This window comes from Halichoerus grypus, chromosome 2 (genome assembly GCF_964656455.1).
Source record: "Halichoerus grypus chromosome 2, mHalGry1.hap1.1, whole genome shotgun sequence".
Lineage (NCBI taxonomy): Eukaryota > Metazoa > Chordata > Mammalia > Carnivora > Phocidae > Halichoerus > Halichoerus grypus.
Window position 1 is genome coordinate 90075 of NC_135713.1, and position 25335 is coordinate 115409.

Below are 25335 nucleotides of genomic sequence, written 5' to 3' on the forward strand. Positions count from 1 at the left end.
CTCCTACCTTTCCCACCGTGATAGAAGCTGGAGCCCTTCACCACAAATTGCGAGAATGCCATTGTTTTCCTACAGAATTCAGTCCACTCCCTGAATACCCACAGGACTCTAAGCACGGTACAGGTAGGTTCTCTTGTATTTTATTTTGTTTCACAGGTAGGTAGGTGGGAACATAGAGGTTTAGCCCAATCTATCATTCATAGCAGAAATTTTCAAACCCTTTTTGACTTGTAAATTCCTTTCAATTAGCAAAGGACTTCCAAAAGACCACTTCTTCCCCATGACCAAAAAAAAAAAAAAAAAAAAAAAAAATCCCACCATGCCCAGAAGAGAAATACCACCACAACCACTACATTTGTTGTGTGCCACCGAGGCCTGAGTAATTACTCCTGGGACACAGAGGTGGACTGGCTGGAGGAAAATCTGCAGCCTAGAGACCTGGGACTGGAGACACCTCAGGGTTTACAGGGTATGCGGGCAAGGTCCACACATCCCTGTCCAAATGCCAGGCTTTCCTCCTGCTGCCAACTTTCAAACTTCCCTCCTTTCTCCTCTCCTTAATCTCACCCATCTCTTGGGTGAGAGCATCTAGGACCCCACTACCTCCCTGCTGCGTCAGGTGTCAAGGGTGGGTTCGGCCATGGCGCCCTACTCTCAGCTGGATTGATAAACACAGGAATGTAGGTCACACCTAACACTCCCCATGGAGGGGAGGGTTCTATGCATGCTTCTCCCACTCCACGCAGGAGGTCACAGACTTAATCAGCAAGCATAAAGCAACGATGAATTGTGTGCTGGAAGACGCACTGCTGGTCGCCCTCCGGCTAGAGGGTGGTTCCGTGCTGGCGCAGCTGAGGAGGGAGCAGCTTGGCACCAGCCAGGACTGCCGGTGAGTGTCATGCTGGGGCTGCCCATCCCAGGGGTGATGCCCATTTCTGTCACATGCAGCATCTCCCAGGGGTCCAAACCTCTGTTCTTTCTGATGGGCACACTTTGGACTGGAGCCTATCTACATCTGTATCTTCCAAAAAAAAGTAGCAGATTCCTTGGAATGCTCAAGTGGAAGGCAAAACTCATCCTAATGGGATTCAGCAGAGGTCCCGATCGAACGCGTCTCCGTCTAATTCTGTCCTGGGCTGCCGTGCCCATACGCTCACTTTCCTACCGCCTCTGAGATGCCCACACGTGGCTCCACGCTTGTCCTCCTTGGAGCCTTCCGTTCGTGTCAGATGGAGGGGAGGCAAAGAGTGCAGTTGTGCTGCTTTAACTAGACTGTCACTGAGAGCATATTCCTCGGGTGATTGCCTCTAAGCAACTAGAGGTCAGGATTGGGCTTTCTGACACTTTCTCTTCCAGGGATGCCACTGAGGTCGCCTCCAGGCTGTACAACCAAGTGGACGAAGAGGTCCATCGGCTTGTCCTCGCCTCCAACAGGTGTCTGCAGGAGCTGGAGAGGCTACGGGAAGGGAGGACGCTCCAGGAGGGACAAGGCCAGGTAAGTATTCCAGAGAAGCCAAAGGAGAAAAACATTTTGAAACTCTGCTCCTGAAATAACTACTATTATTGCAGTATATTATAATCCAGACTTTTCTCCATATGCATATAAAAGCTTTTCAAAAGCTTGCACATATTTCTAGTTAAATCATTATGCTTTTATCAACCGCTATTCCCATGTAAGTGACTGGGAAGCAGGAGCCCAGGCACAGGCCGCGGTCAGTGTAGGGCAAGGTCGGAAGTGTGTGGAGGCCTTCTCTGCAGGACTGTGTGTCCCTTGGGGCGGGCAGGGTTGGGGATGGCCACTGCAGGGCATCCCGAGGCTGGGTCCCCAGGATGGCCAGCAAGCACGGTGGTGTGTGGAGGCCTGCACCTCCCTGTGTTCCTCCGGTTCTGGCTCAAGTCCCCGGCTCTCCTGTTTCTCACCCTCGTACACATCACTGCGCCTGCATCTTTCACACTTTGTGATTGTTTGCTTTGGACAGGTTCCTAGGCTTGGGATGGCTGGGTTAGGGCTCGCCGTTTCTGAGGTTTTTACACATTTGCCAAACGGGCCTGCAAGCAGCCTGCCCAGTGGAGAATCTCAGCAGCAGCCTTGAGAGCGTCCCTTCCTCACTGACATGAGAATCACTGCGTTTGGAGTTTTTATGCCACAGTTGAACCTTTTCTTCGTCTGTCTGTGGGTTTTTTGTGTTTATTCTCTAACAAACGGCTTTTCCACACACTGACCAACTTCCACAGCTCAGAAGTTTCACTATTATGCATGTTGCTCACACTGACCGTCTGGTTATGTGGCAAATATTTTCTTTGGTTTGTCATTGTCCTTCAACTTTGCTTATGATTGAAATGACCTTTTCTATCTTAAGGTCACAGAATGACTACTGTATTCTAAGACCTTTATGGTTTGATTTTTTCCATTTACATCTTGAAACCAACTAGAACTTTTTTCATGAGGTTAGAGGTGGGACTCCACCCCTGAGAGGTCCCCACTCCATTGACTGTTTCCTACTCTTCTACCCAGAGGCTCTCAGGCTGCTGGTGTTTGTAAAAACCCAGATTTGACATTTTTCTCTATGACTCTGTCCACAGAGTATGTGCTCTGCTCTCTGTCTTCTGCCTGTGCATGGGGGTCACTAAGTACAGTTCTGTGGCTGTAGATCCAGCGCTATCACTGCATTGTTAAAAACCTCTTCTTGGGCCCCTCACAACCAGGCCTCCCTGGCATTGCTATCCAATGAGAACTTGCATGAAAATGAAGTCTTAACCCCTGACATGCTCACTGTGAATGAGTGATGTCCCCGCGGGAAGCCGTGTGGGGCAGGCAGGGCCGCCATCAGCCCCTCCAGCTCTTCCAGACTGCCCCCAAGTACCCTAGTGCCACCACCCGAAGAATATTTCTGGGGTATATTTAGCATAGTAACAAGTTTCAAAACAGAAAGTTCTTAATTTCCATTTCCTGCGAACAGCCTGCCCAGTTGCACACTTGGGCCGTGGAGACTTGTGGTCATCCCTCTTCAACCATCCACAGACTGAAAGGGGCATGTAGGTAAAAACAGCCAGTGGGGCTTTCATTGCTGTGTAGCCACTTACAGTGTATTTGAGCACGCAGTTTGTTTGCATCAGGACGGCTGTGCGGGCTGTGGGAACCAGTTGAGCCAGCCCCTAAGTGGTGTCTGATGCTTCCTTTGTCCCCCATGGTCATAGAACCGGACTCCTTCACACATTTAAAAATAAAGCCTTCCTTTCCTACATAGATCAATTTGTGGTTTGAAAGAGGAGAGAAATTCCTGGCCTCTTGGAGCTGCTCTGTCTTGAGAACATGTCGCAGCGGTGGGGGCTCTAGACCTTCCACGACAGGCTGATGGTGTGTCCACACCAGAAGACACACACAGGAAAGGAGAGTAAGCGCTGGGCTTGTGCTGGTGGTTTGTTCCTTGGGCTACAGCAGTCTTGGCTGCAGCTGGTGGAGGAGAACAGCTCCCAAGGCACAGAGGAAGCGATCTGGGCCTTCAAAAGGTGCCTGAGCACCACGGCCAGCCAGGCTGAGTGCAGGGAGGGAGCGCTGGCCTGATGGGCCCACCTGTCTGACTTCTACGAGGCGCTAAGAGACCCAGTGGAATCGCCTCCAGGGGATCTGCATGTGCTATGGACATCCAGTGAGCGCTGTCCCTGCAGGCCTGAGTGAGCCCAGCCTCCCTGGCCAGCACACCCCGGCACTGCGTCCCAGGCTCTCAGCCACCGTATGAGGAATTTATACGTGAACTCTTCTGTGTTTACCAGCTCTGCTATTAAAGTCCACTTGTTGCCAGAGACCCCAGGACAGTCGCTGCAGCCCAGCCCAGGCCTGCAAACTCACCAGCACCCCAGAGTTGCCTGCACCCCAGAGCCCCCAGCAGCACGGCTCCTCTTGACGGGATCCAGGGGTTCAGGGAAGGCCAGCGTAGGGGTATGAACTCTCTGCCCCACTGTCATGGCCTCCCACCCCAGGCCAAAGTGTGGACTAACTGATTTCATGGTCTGTCCAGCCTGGCATCCCATGGCCCTGGGACAACCCCACCTGCTGTTCTTGGGGGCCGTGGAGGATTCAGACCTCATCGGGCTCAGGTGCAAACTCATCTTGCCTGCCCTTGGGGCGAGTCTGGCTGGTAGCTGCCTCTGTGGGTGGAGGGGTCTTCCTCTTGCTCTGGCCACCTGGCTCACCGTGGTCCTTGATCTGGGGTACCTGCAGGGCAGGTTTACTTGAGCTGCTCATCAAGTGCATGAGATTGGGTGGGGCTGCCAAGGCTATGGTGGCCGAGACAGTCCTCCACTGCCCTTACCAGTGCCCTCCTTTGCCACGCAGGTGGATGGATGGATGCGGCAGTGCAGTGAGTGCCTGGAGTACCTGGGCCCGGAGCCAGTCACTGAGTATCTGGAGAGCTGTCACTGGGAGGCCACAGAGCTGACTGCGCAGGGCTTCCCGGGGGCCAGTGTGGTGGCGGCAGGCCTGGGCAGCCAGCGGCCACCGCATCAGAGGCACACCTTAGGGCTGCAGAGCCCGCAGACCCACCTCTGCTTCCAAGAGGCCCTGTCTGGGGTTAGCCCAGACCCTGGCACCCCACCTCTGGACCAGAGAGCCCTGAAGCATGAGCTTGCCCAGGCGGCCGAGAGGAGGCACCATGAGCCATCCTGGACCCCGCACACTGACCCAGAGGGCTGCACTGGGGAGCGGGCCCAACTGCTGCCTGGCCTCCCTGGACAAGCCTCTCTGAGCAGGCATGAGGGTGAGCACCTGGCCCCAGCTGTGCCTTCCCCACATGACAGCCCCACCTGCTCCTCCACGCCCATCCAGACACCCACCACCCACCCCAGGAAACATCCCCTGAAGAAAATTATGAGGAAAACACGAAGCTTTGAGATTGCACGGCTTGACAGTGGCCCCAGGGATGCCCCCTGGCCAGGCCACACTGGGGTCTTCATCAGGGGCCTAGAGGTGACCAGCACCGTGGCCTCTGAGAAGCAGCCCCCACCACGGCCACATGCTGAGAGCACCCTGGTCACTCAGAACCGGAGTCTGTCCTCTCCCTCCAGGACCCACCCCTCCGAGGAGGACAGGAGGAGGCAAGCAGGAAGGTGAGGTGGACCCCCCCCTCCAGCCTTTGGGCTTAGCGGTCAGTGTGGTGCCAGAGACCCAAAGCCTTTCACAGAGTGGGACATCCACAAACACCCCTCCAGGTCCACCATGTCCTGTCCAGGCAACACACTTGCATTTGATCTTAGACAAGATGTTACTTTCCTCCCCGTGTTCAGCATGATCATTGAAAACTGCTTCCTTTCTCGTGGCTTGTGGGCACCTAGCTCACCCGCTCTGATGGTTGAACAACTAGCTCTCATCATTTGAGGCCCATTTATGGAAAATCACAATAAGCAAATCACACCTGGAATATGAAGAAGTTACTTAAAAATTACTTTCAAAAAAAGGCTCTCAGCACTGAGGTGAGAAGTATGTGTGTTTATCCATTGCCTGAATGGAGATGTCCCTATGAATTTGTTTAATCCTTAAGAAGATATGTGTAAAGGGCGCCTGGGTGGCTCAGTTGGTTAGGCGACTGCCTTCAGCTCAGGTCATGATCCTGAAGTCCCGGGATCGGGTCCCGCATCGGGCTCCCTGCTCGGCGGGGAGTCTGCTTCTCCCTCTGACCCTCCTCCCTCTCATGCTCTCTGTCTCTCATTCTCTCTCTCGCAAATAAGTAAAACCTTAAAAAAAAAAAAAAAAAAAAAAAAAAAAAAAAAAAAGAAGATATGTGTAAAAAGATATATTTTATTAACTGTTAGGATTAAAAAGTGGGCAGGAACGGTGCCCAACCCTAATGACAGGTAGTCCACTCACCTGGTATCACAGCCCGCCCCTTGGGCTGTTAGTCCATCTTTATAGTGACTGGGGTGGGCTGCAGGTGGGGCGTCATCCTCGTTTTCTTTCCTCATTTGGTTGGTGGACACGTTTCCTCCTCATACAGAGACCATCTCTGAACTGAGATGGTCACCAAATACTCTCCTGAAACACACCTTTATGTTTCAGGTTCTAGGCGGTTACGGTGTAGCTTGTTCAGGGCGAAACTTTAGGTGGAACAGGAAGGTTTCATTTGGGAGCACCTGTGTGGGTCTCCCCGGGAATTGGAATCCCTGGGAAGGCTCCAGGAAGAACCACTCTCCCACTCCCCTGAGCTCATCTTAAAAGTTTCAGAGACACAGACTGCAGGGATGGGGGCCCTCTGCTTGCCAGGAGCCCCCAGTCCTCCACAGTGGGCATCCTCGGTCTGGAGGGAGAAGGTTCGGGAAGCCGTCCTGCCTTTGCCCCTGGAGACAAGTCCCCCCTTCCACCTTTCACAGGCCATGGACCCACCAACCCAGGGTGTGGTAGCAGGACTCCACAGCACGTCGGAGAGGGAGCACATCCTCCTCAGGCCAGGGCCCAGAGGAGAGAGCATCAGACTAACCCGGTCTTCCATGAAAACCCAGGCCTTCTGCCTGTTATCCAGAGGGAGTCCCTGTCACTTGGCCAGCAGTCATTTCCCCAGACATTTCTAGCCATTACGTCCTCATGTGTCAATTTCCAAATCCCCAGACCACAGTAGTTTTGTTTTTGAATATTTAAGGATGCCTGTTTTCAGCAAATGTTGACAGGAGGGGTGCTGTGTGTCCTGGGGCCTCGGATTTATTGGGGGGACCTCCAGGCCACCTGTACCAGCCACGAGGGCTGCAGGCTCCCGACTAGCCAGAAGGTGCTGCCTCCACAGAAACCATAGGTATTTGTAAAGTCCGTTATGTGAGTATGGAAAGGAACAAGGTCTCCAGCTGCAAATGGGATGCATTCAGCAGCCTTTCTGACCACAGGTGTATTTCCTACCATTGCTTGCTTTTAATTGTGTTTCAGTTTTAAAAAACAAACAAACAAGTAAATACAAGTAATGGCAGAAAAAAGTCTACGAGCCCCCATTAGTATCCTCCGGATTGAGTAATTTAGGAACGTTGCTGGCAGAGTGCTGCAAACGGGAAGGGTGATGTGCCTCATTACTAGCAGGTCAGGCTCTGCTTGGTGCCCCTGGGGGAGCCTTGTGCGGCAGAGATACGTCCCAGGCTTGGACGTCACACCAGCAGGAGCCCAGGGAGCCCTCTGCCTGGCAGGGAAGAGGTGTCTGCCCCCCTGCTGCCCATCTCTGTTCTGCCTCTTCAGCTCCAGCTGCTTCTCCTCTGGGTCAGACGTCTAGGCCACGTAAAGCTAAGTTTTCAGAAGTACCTTCTGTAGGCTAGCAGTCTGTGCTCATCGGAAACCATCTCCTTGTAAATCCCCAGCACAGCCTTCTTCGCAGTGTTGAAATCTTCCTACTGCCAGAACCCTCCCTGCGGAGGGTGCCAGAATCAAGCCATCTGGTGATGAGAGACCTCAGGACTCCGGGTTGAAGTCAGGGGTCCTGGGAGTCTCTCTTTTTTACTTTCCAGAAGCATCTTTTATCCTAAAAGGCTGTGACCAATAGTATAGAGAAGTTTCATGCAACCGGTTTCTTTCTAATATGCATCCCTCCCCCGTATTTCTCATCTTACTCGTTTACATCAAAGGAGCAACTTCAGGTAACAGAGCACACGTGACAGGATTCGTTGCTGAACAGAACACTTAATCAGAAAGTTCTTGTTTACTGTGCATCTCCTGCCTGCGTCTAATCGTGTGTATGCCTCTGGGCTTGCAGAGCATCTTGTCTCTGTGTGAAGCAGGAACAACGCTGACCGAGGGTCTCCTGAGGCCCGGAGTGAGGCCATGGGCTGCACCGGCCTGAGTGTCCACCCACCTCTCTGTCTTCCAGCAGCCGACTGCAGCACATAATGGCCGAGATGGTTTCCACGGAGAGGGAGTATGTTAGGTCCTTAGGGTATGTCATCGACAACTACTTTCCAGAAATGGAAAGAACGGACCTGCCCCAGGACCTTCGAGGGAAGCGCAGCATTGTTTTTGGGAACCTGGAGAAGCTCTACGACTTCCACCACCAGCATTTCCTTGTAGAGCTGGAGCACTGCCAGCACAGTCCCTTGGCGGCGGGCCGCGGGTTCCTGAGACACGTGAGTCCCTCCTTCCCAGGTGCTGGGTCCACATGGCAGAGCCCCGTGCGGTAGGCAGAGGTGACATCAGCCCAGGGTGCCCTGGGTCTGGCAGTGCCACGTATCAGGTTATTTGGATCACCGCAGACCAGGCCTAGGAAACGTGTCCCTAACAGTACATAAGACCCGTCAACAAACAGACGCCAAAGTAGACAAGAAGTCTGTGGGTCTGATCACACTGGACGTTTGGCTCAGTGCCACCTCCCCAGAGCCACATGACACTGGCGGTTTACCTGCATGGTCACACACACATCCCTCTCCTTACCACTCGGGGTAATTGGCCCAAAGCAACTCCCCAAATCAGTTTGCTTCCTGCACCAGCCCACCTGGTCCCCTTCACAGTCCCACCTGCAGCCAGCCCCATCAGGGTCTCGACAGAGGCCCATGGAGTGTGCACATTGACTCAAGGAGGGCTGCTCTCTCCTTGATGAGTGTCTTCTCAGCTGTGAATATGAACATCTCCCTGTCTGGGTCTTAATAAAATTCTGATTTCAGTCTGAAAAGAAAATGCTTTCACCAAGTAGTTCCCAAGCAGTGTTCCAGGCAGTGGGGACGCATGGCATCTGGGCTGTGGGAAGATGAGACATTGGCCCCAGCATCATTAAATGTAGATTACCACAACAGAAATGCCCAAGGAGGAAAGAAATCCCATGTTGCATCTTTCCAGCTATTTCTAAGAAGGTGCTTTTAGCCATAAGGTGAACTCTGTGTTGTTTTATATTGACAACAATGGTGAGAATTTTAAATGTTGACACAACTTTGGTTCTTGACTGTTAGTGAGCAAACACTCCCCATGCCCGTTCCCAGACTGACCTCTGTCTCTTCCCCCAAACCCTGTACTGTAAAGATCAATTCTAGAACTCTGGCATCGGCCCGAGTTGCCCCCACGTGCTGGGAAGCCCAGATGGTCTTAATGCAGCGTGGAGCCTCCTTGTCTCATGCCCGTGGGGAACTGCACAGAGAGAGTGGGGGCAGAGGCAGAGACTCTGACCTGGGCCCCCAACTCAGGTGCACGGTGCCCTCCCCTTTTGCAGGAGGAGCAGTTTGGCATGTATGCACTCTACAGCAAGAACAAGCCCCAGTCGGACGCCCTACTCTGCAGCCACGGCAACACCTTCTTCAAGGTCACCCCCCCACCCTGCGAGCCGCGCTGCCCCCCTCCTGGCCCGGGCTGACCCTCTCACCCCGGCTCTTGCAGGACAAGCAGCGGGAGCTGGGCGACAAGATGGACTTGGCCTCCTACTTGCTGAAGCCCGTGCAGCGCATGGGCAAGTATGCGCTGCTGCTGCAGGACCTGGTCAGGGAGGCTGGCAGCTGCCCCGCCTGGGAGCAGGAGCTGGGCGAGCTTCGGGCTGCCCAAGACGTGGTCCGCTTCCAGCTGCGTCACGGCAATGACCTGCTGGCGATGGATGCCGTCCGAGGCTGTGACGTAAGTGCCCCGAGGCCCTGATGGGCTCTCCTGAGCTCGGGAAAGATGAGGCCTGGGGTCAGACTGCATGAGCTTTCCTTTGGGGAAGTCTCCTGAAGCTTGAGACCTCCCGAGGGGCCAGCAGGTGAGGGCAGCAGAGAGGGGCTTCATGTCCAGGCAACTGCGCCAGGCTCTGAATGGCTAACCATCTGCTTATTGGGGCTACTTTAAAACAACTGGATGCATGAAAACTTGAGCGTGGCTGTCAGGCTTGGGGCAGACCACCGTTGGCTCTCTGCTGGCGTGCATGCCCCCCACACGGTGGCATGATGGGACCAGCATAGACAGAAGAGGAGCCCTTTCTCCAGCAGAACCCCTTGTCTCTGACAGCTGGAGGGACAGCCACAGAATTCCCAGTACAAAATGGAAATGTGCATGCTCTGCTAAAATCAGCGTTAAGAGTTTCATGAGCAGCAATCCGAGCATGAGCCCTTCTGGCCGCCATGATGCGGCACGGCTCCCAGGCCACCACCCCACAGGGATTGTCCTCCCATGACCGACCCTGGGTGCCTTGCAAGGTGAACTGGCCTATGTGTGGGCACGGCTGGAGATGTGCTGACGCCCTGTCCTTTGACCCCACCTGGGCTTGAAGGTGGGACCTCTGGCATCAGCTAGAAAAGGCAGACCCGTGGCTGTGGCCAGCACCAGAGATGGAGTCTGGCGTGGAGTATTAGCAATCCGTGGACAGCCGTAGAGGACCCAGGGCACCCCAAGTGTGGTCACCCCCAGAAGCCCTCCATTCAGCAGGCCCAGCCAAGTCATTTGGGATTGAACCAGCCATTCTCAGGCAGCCCCCAGGACAGGGCTGTCCATGGGCTGGAAGGTCATGAGAGAGATTTAGCAGTGGTGTCTGTGGTTTGGGGTACACGCCACAATGGGAGCTGTAGCCTGGCCAGTGCATGCAGGCCACATCCTCCCATGTAGACCTCAGCCCAGACTGCAGCTTGGAGGGATTTCTGGGGGTAAGGGAGCAGCTCAGCTGCAGAATTCATAACTTGACTCCCTGTTGGCCCCATTGGGTGTTTATATACAGTAATGAGTGAGACTAGCTCCACATCAACAAGGGGGCTTCCATTAAAATGAACACAAGGACTTTCAAGTGGAAAGTTAAATAAAATTGAAGAGCTGTAACCTCCATGCAGACGAGCAGGAGCCCTACCTGGCCCTAAGGGTTCTGTACCAGTTCCAGTGTGTGGGTTTTCCCCATACCTCTGAGCAATTCTCAGGCACCAGCTGGGTGTCCTATAACTCAACTCAATCCTGTACCATCCGCCTGGACATAGGGTAAGATCCCACAGGTGAAGGGCTCCCTGTCCTACCAGACGGCCCCCCGACACACACTACACACGTCAGTCGTGACGATCAGAACCCAGAGAAAGTTCACTTACGACACCACCAGTTTATTGTAAGGGGTGATACTCAGGAACAAGCAGATGGAAGAGAGGCCCAGGGCCAGGTATGTGGAGAGGGGCATGCCCTCCCTGGGGCACCACACACATTCACCCCAGAAGCTCTTGAGCCCTGTCCTTTGGGTTTTTCGGAGGCTTCCTTATGCAGGCGTCATTGAGTGAGTCACTGGCCATTGGAGAGCAGTTCCACCTCCAGCCCCTCTCCTCTCCCCAGGGGTCAGGATGGGGTCAGGGCAGGTCCAAGGGTCCCTGAGGAGGCTTGCTCCGTCTGCAGGTGGATCTGAAGGAGCAGGGGCAGTTGAGATGCCAGGACGAGTTTATCGTGTGCTGTGGAAGGAAAAAGTACTTGAGGCGCGTGTTCCTCTTTGAAGAGCTCATCCTGTTTAGCAAGACCAGGAAGGTGGACGGGGGTTATGACACCTACACGTACAAACAGTCCTTCAAGGTAACACATCTGCCTCGCACCTGATGCCACGGGGAGTCAGGTCCTGGTCTGCTGGGTACGAGCAGGGGCGTGTGATACTTGTTGTTTCCTGGGGTTTTGTGTCTGAGCTTCACATGCTGCAAGGAGACACTTGTCCTTTATAGTTCTGTGTACTGGTTCAGTGGCTGGAAAATTGAGTCTCCTCAACTGGTAACTTCATCTCAGATTTTGGTGAAGGCCAACACTGGAGGTGGCCTTCCCCTGAGCCAGTCTCCCAGTTTGGCCCTCACCCTACGGAGGTTCTGAGCTCCTGAGCTCCCAGGAGGAGCCCACACCTGGAACCCCTTGCCTGCCAAAGCAGAGGGGTACACCAGAAGGGGTCCTGTGGCCCCGTCCAGGGCAACAGCCCCAGGGCACCACAGAACCTTCCAGTCCAGCCTCCCTTTCTCCAGTGGGGAAACTGAGGCTCCAAGATGGAGCCAGTGCACACGGGTGGGAACCGAGTTCATTCCCCACCATTTGGTGTCTGGATAAAGGAACTCCAGCACTGAGGTGCTGGGATCAGATGGCCAGCCAGAGAGACGTCAGTTGCTCAAGTGAGGATCGGCGGTTGCTGACTCTGCTGCCACTTGCTTATGGTGCAGACAGCAGAGATTGGGATGACGGAGAACGTCGGAGACAGCGGCTTGAGGTTTGAGATCTGGTTCCGCAGGCGGCGGAAGTCCCAGGACACCTACATTCTCCAGGCCAGCTCTGCAGAGGTCAAGACGGCCTGGACCCACATGATAGGGCAGATCCTGTGGCGGCAGGCTCTGCGGAACAGAGGTGGGCAGAAGAGGGCCACCCAGGGCCAACTCTATGTTTAGGGGGTCGGCCTTGGGGTAGAGGTTTGGGGCCAGGGGTTAGGGGCTGGGTTCAGGGCAGGGGGGTGGGGTCAGGGGTTGGGGACCGGGTTCAGGCAGGGGTTTGAGTCCAGGGGTTAGTGGCTTGGACGTGGGTAGGTGTTTGGGGCCAGTTTGGGGCAGGTGGCCCTTGGAGAGCCCCCTCCATCCATGTGGAAATGGATGGATACGTCAATCAGCACACAAACACACTTCTCCTTTACTTGTATATAAACAAGACACCTGTTCCCAGAGATGTTGCCATAATACGTTCCATGACACCTTAGGCCCACTGCTTTCTGCATCACCCTGTTGTCGAAGCTCCCTGCCCTCCTGGACGCTGGGCTGATGGCCCGCCTGTGACCTCCCTAGAGGTGAGGACCCTCCTCTGTCAGGCGCCATGCCCCATGTGCCAGGACCCCACCTAGGTTTCCTGCTCCTAGAAGCCAGCCCCCTTGGTTGCTCTTCCCCTCCACCCCCCAGTTTCATCACTGGGGCACCCCCTGTTCGCACCCACAGGATGGCATCTCATCCAGTCTGGCTGCTACGGATGCCGTCTGCATAGCGGCCCCTCCAAGCTGACCCTCTGTCAGCTCTGAGTCCCCAAGCCTGAGAAACCCAAAGGGCTCCAATGTCCAAATGTCGAAACACGACCACCTGACCCCTTTGCAGCTGCCACCCTGGCCAGCGTCTTGACCTGTCATCAGAGATGCAGTACAGCCTCCCCACAGCAGCTTCCTTCAGAGGGTAGGCCTCCCCACGCACACATGTGCACGCACGCACGCACACATGCATGTGCATACGTGTGCATACGTGTGCACTGCAACTTTGCTCAGACACTCGCTGGCTCCTCAGTCCCCTTAGAGTGGACCCAGCCCTTACAAGGAGCAGGAAGTGCCCCTGGCCTGTTCCCCATTGCCCTCCCCAGTCTCCTCTGTTCCTGCCCCTCCCTCCCAACTGCCCCCCCCCAACTATGACCATCATCTTTGGTTTTCTTTGCTTGGTTTTACCAAGGAGTTACGCATTCTCAGACCCTCACCCTGTGCTCAGTATTCAAAGACATGTAAATATCTGTCAGTTTGTCTTTCTTGTAGACATGTGACCCCTGCAGGCTGGGCTTGTTGAGTGTCTCACTGTCCTTCATGCTGACAGGGGACCCTTCCCTTCTCTCCCTAGTTGGACACCCAGTTCCTGAGCCCCATGTCCTCTTTTCCTTGTTTGCTCCTTGAGGTCCCTGAGAAAGGCCACTGTGAGGTCAGACCAGATGCATGTACCGGAACAGGAAGCCCTAGCACCTCTGGCCCCCCAGCAACACTCAAGGAGGGTGCTGGGCCAGGCCCTGACATGCTCCTGGTCTGGATGGATGGTGTTGGGTACAGAGCATCATCAGGAGTGGTACTAAAGCCAGACAGTTGCTTGGAAAGTTGTCCTACGTTATTCTGTTTTAGAACTCAGAATGCAAGAAATGGTGTCAATGGGGATAGGCAACAAACCGTTCATGGACATCCAGCCCAGCAAGGCAGCCATAAGTGACTGGGCTGTCAAGAAGGGAGCAGGTAACGTGGCTTCAGCCCTCCCCCTCACTCTGTCCCACTGACTCAGACTCAGGCCCTGGTGTTCACTGTGGGCCTCAAGAGCCAGCAGAGCAGGCTGGATGGGTGGTGGCCACATCATGCCTGACGTGACTGCAGTGGGAGGGACCTGGTCAGTTTCCCAGATGGCTACTTCATTTTCGGATCTGGGCTGCACTTGGGGAGCAAAAGCCAAACCACCTCCTTTCTGTCCCCTTCCAGAGTCACGGACCCGAGCAACGATGGTTGTGCCCCGCTGTGACCACGCCGCCACCTTTAAGAGGCCACACTCCACCATCTCTGACAGCAGTAACTCCTCCTCTGGCAGCCAGTCGCCCTCCGCCCTGGGGCCACTGAGCCTGCAAGCATCTGCCAGCCCAGCCCTGCCGAGCTCCGCCTCCTGCCCCTGGCCTTACGACACGCGCACCTGCCTCGAGGAAGAGGATGAGTTGGAGCAGGAGACGGGGAGCCAGCCTTCCATGCGTGAGTGCGCCTAGCAGCACACGCCCCAGCCTCCAACAGCTGGGTCCAGGGGTGGGCGGCAGTTCACCTGGTCATTTAACTCGCTTGCTCTTATATACTTCCAAAAGTCTTCAAACACATTATAATTTTTCTTTAATTAAAAAAACGACAAAAACTTTCACTTCCACCTAAAACAAGGTAACGGGGAATAGATTTAAAACAACCAAGCAAACGAAAACCAGATAAAACAAAACATGAACAAAGTATATGAAACAAGATTTTAAGACATAGGACATCTGACACCAAAGGTAGTGACCTGAGAGACAGGACTGTGATGTGAGCCCTGTAATTGCTCTGATTTCTTCCTTGAAAGCCCCCAGGTGCAGTACGGAGAGCCTGCAGACCCTCAGTGAAGGACAGGCCGGGGGAGCCCCGCACGGTGACAGGCCTCCAAGGTCTGGGTCCAGCAGAATGCTGGTCAGCACCGCACCTGAGGAGGCTGTCCAGGCCGGAACCTGTGGAGGACTAGAGAGTACCCCCCCACACACACACACACACCTCTTCCTAGTAGCAGACAGGCAAAAGCCCCATCCCCAGGGCGGTGATAAGTCTTCAGGAGGGCTTGCTCAGGAGGGGTGTTGGACTGAACATTCCTGCTGACCTGCCACCATGTCATAAATACAGGGCGTTTGCAGGTAATCTAACTGCATCCCAGAGCAGAGCCTAAGGAGATTTATAGGATTACAAAAATATCCAGCAGCCGACAGGGTAGATACACACTGTCTGGTGCTAGGCATGCAAGGAAGTAGGAAACGGACCATAACAAGAGCAATAATCAGGCAAAACCAGCTGGAACTGTTGTGGTTGTTAGAATTACCAGTCCTGGCATTCACACTATCATTCTCTGTCCCTGATGTCCAAAATGTTCAGTCACAACAGGGAAGATAGGACGGACTAAGCACGATAAAAGGACACAATACTTAAGGTGAACGTGTCACTGGGTAGGGTTAACATAAAGCATGACTTAGTGGAGATGTATCGATAGAAATTGTCCAAAGTGACACACCGAGAATCAAGGAAGAAGATCGGTGAGCCGTGGGACAACTCCGAGTGACTTCATAAACACATAATAGAGCCCCAAAATGGAGGGATAACAAAACTTTGAAGGAACAGTGGCTGAATATTTCCCTGATTTGGTGAAGGGTGTAAACCTACAGGCCCAAAGACCAATGAGCCCCAAGCACACATGAATGCACATCACAAACTGGAAACCCAGTGACAAACAGAAAGAACATCTTGAAAGCAGCCAGAGAGAGTCGGCGTGTTCTGCGCACAGGGACAGGGTGGGGGGCAGCACATTTCTCATCGCAGATGACGGGGTGGGGGAGGGACAGTTAGAATGATCTGAAAGGAAAAACCATCAAACTGGAGTTCAGCGTGACAAATATGTCTTTCAGAAATGGTGACACAAGGACATTTTCATGCACATGAAAGCTGAAACCGTTCCTCAGCAGCACACGTGAAATGTTAAAGGATGTTCTCCAGGGAGAAGGACAGTGACAGTAGGTGGAACAGAGGCAGCAGAAAGGAAGACTCTTCTGTTGAAAGCTCTGTAAGAGACAGTGGGCTGTCTGAACAAGCACGGTGGAAAGGGGTCACCACATTACTGTCCTTGAGGCCGGTGGGATGTGTGTGCACAGAACGTATGGAGATGTGGCGGTTCTGTATCGTGGCCGAGATGTACAATATCACGGGAGGCACCTAATTTGTTAGATAGACATTTTAAACCCCAAATGACCCCTAAAATAACAAAACAAAGACTGACAGCTAGTACACCTACAGGGAGATAAAATGGAATTGTAAGAGTAGCTCAATCCCAAAGAACGTAGTAGAAAGAGAAGAAGAGAACAGAGAACAGAAGGACTAATGGGAAAATAGAGATGAAGGCTGAGCATATCCGTGACCGCAGGGAGTGGGAATGGAGCACAGACACCCTTTTGTGAGCGACACGCATGTGCTTTGTGGACTGTGTCCGTGCTGTAGGGCCGCACGGCCGGGCTCGTACATCCACCTGTTCAACCGCGCCCCGGATACGCAGTAGCGCTGTGGTCTGTGAGCGCCGGCCTGCCCTCAGCCCCACGTGGAGGGAGCGGACGTGTTGGCAGGGCCCACCTGGCTGCTTTCCTCAGCCTCCTGCGTGTGCGGAATCACCACAAGTGTGACGTGGAGGGTCACGGGTATCTGGTTTCCCAGAAAAATCCATCCCACAGTACCACAGCCCTGGTGAGGCCCCTCCTCAGGGCAACATTGCTTGGGACACACGTCCTTCCAAGCCCCCAGCGTGACTTTGCCACCGTGACAGCACTCGGAGGGCACCACCAACCCCAAACCCGTCTCTGCCCAGATGGAGGCGTTGGGCCTGAAACCTGCGGGGGTGCCCAGGTGCTCCAGGGGCTGCACACCTACTCAGAACAGCGGCCACCTTGGTCGAGCTTGTGTCCTGGGCGGGCCCGCACTGCCAGCCCAGAGCCACGGCACCTTCCTGCTGGCGTCCTCCCCAGCTCCCCCGTGGGCTGGCACACCCCACTGAAGCCCGAGTCTGGAGGTGGGGCTTTCTCTTCTCCCGTGGACGTGCAGGGTCTGTGCAGGAGGGTCCTGCTCAGCCCCCCTCAGCTCCGGGCAGAAACAGCACCGTGACCCCTGCACAGAAGCCAGCCGACGGGAGTCTGTGCCTACGCGGCGGGCAGGGCCGAGGCCGCAGCTTCATCTGCAGTGATAGAACAGGCCCCGACGGCCCTCTGGGGCGGAGACCTCGTCCGACCTGTTCCAGCTCTTTATTTAAGCCATGTGGCCTTTCTTTGGTCTCATTTTCTGTGTTTCCCCTTTGAGTTGCCTGGTGTGAGCCGGAGGCTCCCTGCTTGGAGAGGCCACCTGACCACCCCCTCCCAGTCGGCTGATTTCGGGAAAGCAGGGTCGGAGACACTTGCTCATAGGGGTGTGTGGCCTCCAGCAGCGCCGTCCGGTCTGCTCTGACCCAGCCTCACGGTTGTCCTGGGATAAGTCTGCACGCACAGGACACGCCTCATTCTCTGTTTACACGCTTCAGGGGGCCTTGAGTGCTGAGCACAGAGGTGAGAGGGGCAGCCAGCCCTGACCCAGCCCCTCTTTGCAGTGACGGAGTACACGTCATCGGGGGACAGTGGCCTTGGGCTCCCAGGGCTGTTCTCTGAGGGGGGCCCCCAGAGCGCCTGCCCTGCTGTCCCCAGGAGGGGCTCACGGCTGCAGATGCCCAGCCAGTACACCACAACGGTGAGTCCCCTCTCCTGAGACCATCCCCCCCCCCCCCCCCCCCCCCCGGCGTGAGAGGCTCGGGACCCGCCCAGGGATCCTGGTGGGTCTTTCTGCCTGTGAACTGGCCGTTCCCTGTCCACTGCCAGCAGGGGAGAGCCCAAACACAGCCCTGCACGTACACACAGACACGTCACCCCTGAGAGGGAGGGATGGGGTGACCAGGGGAGGGGAACACTCAGAGAGGAAGTCTCTTTCACAGAGATCTTCTCAACTGACCTTCGTCCAGCCTCAGGTCACACATGTATCCACTTTGGCAAGCACGGTCCTCGTTCTGCGGAGGCACCCCCATCCCCCCAGTTCTGGGGAGACACTCCCGTCCAGCTTCTGGGCAGCATCAGAGGGAAGGGCCGAGTCTGAGGGTATGCTGAGCGTAGGGTGTGGGGGACGGGTCTTTAGTCCACACGCCCCACATCACTGACGATGACCAGTGACGTGGGCTCTGATCAGTGATTTCCTCTCCTTCTGCCAGAACAAAGGTTTCTGGACAGTGGTTTGACTAGTAGGCTGTGCCAGCTACCCTGAGGTAACGGGAGGATGCTCTTGTCCACCCTAAGGCACTGAGCGTGCCACCAGCAGCCAGACTGCCTGGCCATGTCTCCGCCTTGTTCCAGATGCTCCCAAGCACAGTCACAGACGTGATACAGCCCCCCCAGGAGGGGCACCCTGGCCAGCAAGGTTGTTCCCGTTACCCCTGCCCCCTGACCAACCTCCCCAGGACCTTGCTGTCTAAACCCCCTGGAAACTGCATACCCAAGAGAGTGGTGTGGAGTTACTTCCGAGACCTCAGGAATTCCTGCAACAGGAGGGGGCCCTTGGCCCCTGGTGCCGTCACTCCCCAGAGGCCTAGCCACGGAAGCCAGTGGGGACTACCTCCACCTGCCCCAACCTCCAGGGCACCCCTCTGTTGGGAGTGGCTCCTGGGGGACCCAGCACCCTGTCCTGAGAACAGGGGCCTCCCCGACATCCACTCATAGCCCATGCCCTGGAGCCCTGACAGAGGATGCTCTGGGGTGCACACATGCACTCGTGTTCTGGGATCAGAACGGCAAACACAGAACTGACATGTTTCAGGGCCAGAACCTTTTTACCCCCAGATGCATGGTGATGCCAGGCAAGGTGGCCACCCGGCAGGCTCCATCTGGGCCTAGACCCAGGCGCGGAACGCACCATGAGGGCAGCCGGCCTTGCAGAGAACGCTCTTGTCTCTGTTGCCCTGACCTGGTCCGTGCTGGCCCCAAGTGCTGCTTCCAAAGCTTGTGTGTCCATGAGTCTGACAGGGCCTTGCAGGGTGCAAGGCCTGGGCAGTACCTCCCAGACAAGGACTCTGTGCTGTGCACGCCCTGGGCACCCGGTGGCCGCGAGTAACGACCTCCTTTCTTTCACAGCTGTGATGTATTTGCAAGAGGCTCAGCCCCTCCGGGGAGAGTCCCCGTCAGAGGGAGCAGAGGGGCCTCCACCCAGACCTGGGCTGGAGGTCTGGGAATGAGGCACTCGTGCTTGGGCTCCTAACACACCCTCGCTCCAGCGCCGGCCACGCAGTCAGCACGCCATGGGTCCTGCCTGCCTGGACATCGTCTGGCCTTCTTACATCCCACCTGCACAGCTTCTCCACCCCAGTTCAGGGGCTCAGAGGGCCAGGTGGCCCAGACCTCCATGTGCGCACTGCTCTGAACTCCCCCAATGCTCTGGAGGCTGCAGCGAGGTTGGGGTGGGAGCACGGGGAACCCTGGTTCCCATGGGGAGGTCCAGGCAGACTTGGGGTGTCTCAGAGCAGGGCGAGCCCTCTGGGGCCATGTTTCACTGGCCCTCCAGGCAACGCAGGCCCATGGGCAATGGTCCCCAAGAGCAGAACCCACTGAGGTGTATCCCAGGTGCAGGGGGTGCTCTGAGTATATTTGGAATCTCGGTTTTCTTTCGTTTTTAACAAGGCATGTGTAGATAGTGGGGCCACCAGTCACCACCACCACCACCTATGGGCCTGGGACCCAGGTTGGGGTGAGCGCACAGCAGCTGGGCCTGAGGTCTGGGGTGTGGACAGTGTCCCGAGAGGACCACCCCTCACCAAATGGAGGAGCAGAATAATAATAAGCAGGGAAAGCCTGGGTAGATGCCAGACCTTGAATGAGCTTCCTGCTGTGGGGTGTCTTCCCCACAAGACCCCCATCCTCCAGGTGGCAGCCAGGTGCACAGGCTGGTTCCACAGCACAGTGACTTGGCGATTTCCAGCTGCTGTAAGCTGTTTTCTTTGTTACTTTGTTTCGATGCTGACTTGTTCCCAACTTTAGGAATATAAATAAATGAGACGTGTTTTTCTAAGACGTGGTCACGGTTCTCTTCCTTGGTTCTGTTGTACCCAGGGACGTCACCTGAAGGCCTCACCCCGGGAGGCTGGCTCCCGTGACGTTGAGGGGACGTGGCCCTGGGCAGCAGGGCCTTCATCTGGGGTCTCCCTGGTCCACGCCCAGGGCCATGCAGCCCACTGCAGCTCCCAAGCACAGGCCACCCCTGCGGTGGGCAGGAGCGGCACTTTTCAGGGGCCTAGTGTCCCTGAGCCAAGCACTCAGACAGCTCTGCTTTCACCAGCTGAGCACCACAAGGACAGGCTGACCACTGCCAGACGCCTCCACGACCAGAATAGCCGTCAGGTGACCAAAGGGGCTGCTCACTACTTTCTGGCAAAGGCGAACTGCTCACAGCAGCTGCAGCTAAAAATAAACAAGAAGGGCATACATCTTTGGGAGAATCTCAAGGGGAGAGCTCGGTCTTGCTTTTGGGCCACCACAGGCGGGCACAATGAGATCGCTACGCTTCATTTCTGCTGAGGCCCTGGTGTCTCACCCCCAGGTGGCCCAACAGAGCCTGGACAGTGTGGCCCACAACCTCTACCCACTCCTGTTCAAAGCTAGCTACTTGCTGGAGCAGGCGGAGGTGATCCGTGTCCTGTTGGAACACTGGCCACTGGAGGAGTTCCGGCTGAGTGCGCTGCTGGGACCGCGCTCAGAACCCCCAGAGGACCTGCGAGACCGCACCTGCAGGGCCTGCCTGGAGGCCTGTGTGCAGGGCCTTGCAGACCACGTGCTCCGGGCTGGGGGCCCACGGCGGCTGCGTGTGGCTGACCTCACAGGCGTCCGAGACGTGCAGGTGCAGCAGTGCCCCTGTGGGAGGGCGCTGGGCAGGTGGGGCCGCACCGAGCTGCTGGCCAAGACATGCTGCCGGCTGCAGGCAGAGTCCCCAGGGGCCCGGCGCCCCGTCTGGGTCCTCGCTGATCTCTTTGTCACAGAGGGAAACTTCAAGGTGGTGGTGCAGGCCCTGGGGCCGGCAGGCCCTGCCCCACTGCGTGTGCACTGCCTTTCCTTCCGGGCAGACAGTCTGGGCCCCAGCCAACTCTTGCAGGTGCTGCGTCTGGCCGGGCCAGGTGAGCTGCGCAGGCTGGAGGTGGTGCACAATGTGCGGCTGCATGCTGGCCACGTGCAGCAGCTGCTGGCCCAGGTGGGCTTCCCCCAGCTGGCCTCGCTCACCCTGCCTGCCAAGGCCTTCGATGCGCCCCCCACCAGCGCCTCAACCCCTGATGGCGAGGACCCCCTCCTCACCTCCATTGCCTGGGAGCTCAGCCAGATGAGCCAGCTCACTGAGCTGAGTGTGGCCTTCTCCACGCTGACAGGGAAGATTCCGAAACTGCTCGGGTGAGTCGGGTGATAGCACAGAGGGCCGGGCCGGGTGAGCGGGGTCTCTGCTCACAGCTCCTCAGCGCAGATCTGGCGACAGGGTGCCCTCTGGGGAGCCAGGCTGAAGATGTACGAGGGACCACCAGATGGCACCTGGCTGCTTACAAGGCCACGAGGTTCCCAGCTCCCTCTGCCTTTACTCCAGGAGGGCCCAGAGTGGCAGGAGGGCACAGACAGAGGGGGGTGACCCAGCGGGGTTGGGTTGTGTGTAGCCTGGCAGCACAGAGAACTCAGGGAGGACTATTGTTTTCTGTCAGTGAGCAGACAGGAAATTTGCTAATTAGTGAAACAAACAACATAGAAGTGACTATATTATATTGTATTACTCACCTGTCTTGTAACAAATTATCCCAACACTGGGCATATGGCAACAAGCTCCGTCAAGAACCCGGCTCAGCTAGGGTCTACTGGGCTGTGGTCTCCTCTGAAGGGCTTGGAGGGCTGGGAGGGTGAGGCAATCAGTTTCCAAGCTCTGCGTGTGGCTGTTGGCGGGCAGCCTCTGAGTCTTGGCTGCTGGGAGTTCTCACAACAGGGCGGCTGATCCGAGAACCAGAGATCACCCAGGTAGAAGCCACAGTCCCAACCTGCTCTTGAGACTGACTTGTCACTGCTTCTGTGTACCGTGTTGGTTTGGAGCCAGTCAGCAGGTCCACCTGTGTGAGGGGAGGACGATGCACAAGGATGGGAGCACCAGCAGGGCCAGGGGTCCGGAGAACGGTGGGTGGTCAGGGAAGGTTGAGTCCCTGAGGTGACCTGTGAGCAGAGACTCGGAGCACTGAGCCTGCAGACTGCAGCAGCCTGGTGAGAGGAGCAAAAGGCCCAAGCTGGTGATGTGGAGGGGTCAAGGGTCAGCAGGGAGAAGGTGGGGTCAATAGGCAGGGCAGTGTGGGGGCGGCGGGAGGAAGGAGGGAAGGGCTTCAGCTTTTCTTGAGCAAGCAAAGCCCCTGGAGGTTCTGAGCAGGAGGATGACGTGATCGCCTCCTTATTCACAAGGGCCACTCTGGCTTCTTTAGCCCACACAACAGACCTGGATGGAGGGGCCGGGAAAAGGACAGTGTGGTGGGTAGACACCAGGCTCTCAGCACGCAGGGAGTATAGGCGTGGGGGACCCAGGCGAGGGGGTGGGCAGAGAACTAGACCGCATATACTCTCCTGCACTGAGTGCTCAGCTTGGTAGCACCAGACCCAGGCCCAGCGTCCCCAGGGCGGGGTGGGCTGAGCATGTGCATTTTTCACAAGTCCCGGGGGCAGGTGCAGTCCCTCACTTTGAGAACTGCCGGCAGAGCCGTGCATTTGCTGATGCCGGGCCATCTACCCCACTCACCGCAGAACACGGGAGGGTCTTTAGGTCCCAGGTCATATGAAAACTGGACTGGATGGCCCCATGGCCCTTTCCCACCGTAAAATTGTTTCATACCAGTTCACGTGCACCGCGGTGCTAGAGCAAGCACAGGAGCAGACACGGTGGGTGGTCGGCAAAGCAGATCTAACATTTGAGGAGCTGAGGACAGAGGCCAGGCCTGTCTCAGTAAAGTTAATTCTGCACCATACTCGGCCACACCGGGGCTCAAGGACTCAGCTCTGGCGTCACAGCCCCAAAGCAGCCACAGACAAATGAGTGACCCTAGTTCTAATTGGCACTTTATTTATGGACACTAAAAATGGAATTTTGTGTTATTTCCACATGTCACAGAGTATCATTCTTTTTTGATTTGTTCTACCATTTAAAGATGTACAAACCATCTTACTGTCAGGCTGAGTAAGATCAGGCAGCAGTGGGTTTGGCCTTCGGGCTGCAGTCTGCTGACCTATGAGATAGAATTCATCTGAATTCCTCCCAGAGGTCCTCTCTGGGACCGCCCTCACCTGTGCTGTTTTCCATCCTGCCCTAGCCCCCTACGGACGCCACTGAGGACCCTGGACCTGGCCAACTGCTCCCTGAACCACGCAGACATGGCCTTCTTGGCAGACTGCAGCCATGCCACACACCTGGAGGTGCTGGACCTCAGTGGACACAGCCTGTTCGGCCTGTTTCCTTCCACCTTCTTCAGGCTGCTGAGCCGGGCTGCCCAGACACTGAGGGTCCTCACCATGGAGGAGTGCAGCATCGAGGATGGCCACGTGAGCATGCTGATCTTGGCCCTGAGCCCTTGCCACGAACTCTCTGAGCTCCGCTTCCTGGGGAACCCGCTGCCGGCCCAGGCCCTGAGGCGCCTCTTCATGGCTCTCTGCGAGCTGCCCAAGCTGCGGTATGTCGAGTTCCCAGTGCCCAAGGACTGCTACCCTGAAGGCGCCGCCTACCCCCAGGACGAGCTGGCCATGTCCAAATTCGACCAGCAGAAATATGATGTAATTGCCGAGGATCTCCGTGCAGTGCTGCTTCGGGCTGGCCGGGGAGACATCCAAGTCTACACGCCCCTCTTTGGAAGTTTTGACCCAGATATCCAAGAAACAAGCAATGAACTTGGAACTTTCTTACTGCGAGCCTTCAAAGCTGCTCTAGAAAACTTTTCCAGAGCACTGGAACAGACGGAGTAGGCCCCTGAGCAGACCAAGGGGGGTCTTGCAGTTCAACTGTGCAGCAGCCTGGACATCCTGAGTCAGCAGGCTTGGGCGTCCACTCCCCCAGCCACCACCAGTTAACGCATCTCTTAGTGAGACTCGTACATGGCATCAGTTAAGCACTGCACGAGAGGAAGCCCTGCTTTGGGAGAGGTGACTCGAGGCCACATCGGTGGCAGATGGTAGAATGGTGCTGGGCTGGATAGGAGCAAGGAGGGGAGCCCAGATGTCCAGCGGGGGTGGAGAGAACGTGAGAACTGTCCCAGAACTCAGTACTCCCTGTGCCACATCTGGGGCGTCTGCAGTGCTGACATGGGTTTTCATATTTACAAACTCCTGCCCAGCATGGCACATGCGACTTGTTGTTAATGGCTTCAGCCCTGAGGATGCAGAATGGCTTCCCGGAGGGCCTCTGTCACTGCAAGAAAGCCCTGCCAGTGAAAGCACCGTCGCTGCCCCTGTTTCCTACCTCCCTTTGGACGCTGACCTCAGAGGACCCTCTGCTCAGACCGAGGGGAGCTCCTCTGTGTGGGGAGCTCCTCTGTGCGGTTGAGTCCTGGCGTGTAAATGTTTAATTACAACATTTGGACTTGGTGACTTTTTTGTTGTTGTTGTTGTTGAAAATGTAATTTTAATAGATAATTCTTCATCTTACAAAGGAGCACAATAAAATATACCACATGCTGAAGAAACTCCAGAAGTTATGAGAATCAAGAGTGGGGGACATTCAGATGGGCTACAATATCCATTACCTTAAAGGTTCCAACCCACGGGTTAACATTTACGTACTTAGGACTGGCTATCCTGATGACTTACAAAGAACAAGGATAGGGAATTTGATACGGAGAAGGGTGGGAAAGAACCGTTTTTTTGAGGGGAGGAACTCTGTCAATGCAGAAAAAAAATCACTGAATATCAAACAATAGGAGCTCCCATAGCAAATATGAAAGAGTCATTAACTGAGGATCTGATACTCTCAAAGGAAGAAACCTTCCAGAAGACACTTACGCAGGCTCGCTGCTTGAGATCTGCTCATCAGGTCTATAAGGAAGACTCATAAAAGCCTCAGCAACCCCACATGATTATCAGATTGGTGTTTCCTAATAGCACACACCAGTGGTTACACGTGAAGTTTCCAGACAAGGACTAAGAAATAGGTCATATCCCAAGTGCCAGACACAAACAAATGTGGCAGAACACGTGAGTCCGACACACAGTCACAGCTCTGCTCTGCGGTGACTCTCCCGTACAGTAAGTCCCAAACACCTCGGCAGACACCAGTGAGCCTCTCACTAATCAGACAACACAAACACATGTATTCAAATTTCTAGGAGGTAAAAAAATATCAAATACTGATG

At 55.6% G+C, this 25335-nt stretch overlaps 2 protein-coding genes across 16 annotated transcripts in view; both read left to right on the plus strand.

The window, feature by feature from the left end:
- Positions 1–20006, plus strand: part of PLEKHG4B (pleckstrin homology and RhoGEF domain containing G4B) — an 80022-nt gene extending 60016 nt beyond the window's left edge. The window contains exons 9-21 of one of the 15 annotated variants that reach the window (XM_036078428.2): positions 25–123; positions 747–889; positions 1357–1495; positions 4337–5106; positions 7833–8085; positions 9159–9248; positions 9323–9553; positions 11276–11446; positions 12070–12250; positions 13755–13862; positions 14100–14360; positions 17512–17648; positions 19076–20006. In XM_036078428.2, coding sequence (XP_035934321.2) covers positions 25–123; positions 747–889; positions 1357–1495; positions 4337–5106; positions 7833–8085; positions 9159–9248; positions 9323–9553; positions 11276–11446; positions 12070–12250; positions 13755–13862; positions 14100–14360; positions 17512–17648; positions 19076–19081 — 2589 coding nt within the window. In that variant the 3' untranslated portion in view covers positions 19082–20006. The other 14 variants (XR_013445453.1, XM_036078427.2, XM_036078429.2 and 11 more) reach the window with 14 other exon arrangements.
- A 375-nt stretch (positions 20007–20381) lies between these two features.
- On the plus strand, positions 20382–25094 carry LRRC14B (leucine rich repeat containing 14B). The gene is made up of 2 exons (XM_036078432.2): positions 20382–21373; positions 23308–25094. The coding sequence occupies exons 1-2, from the start codon at positions 20484–20486 to the stop codon at positions 23951–23953; spliced, it is 1536 nt and encodes a 511-aa protein (XP_035934325.2). The 5' UTR covers positions 20382–20483; the 3' UTR covers positions 23954–25094.
- The last annotated feature ends 241 nt before the right edge of the window (positions 25095–25335 follow it).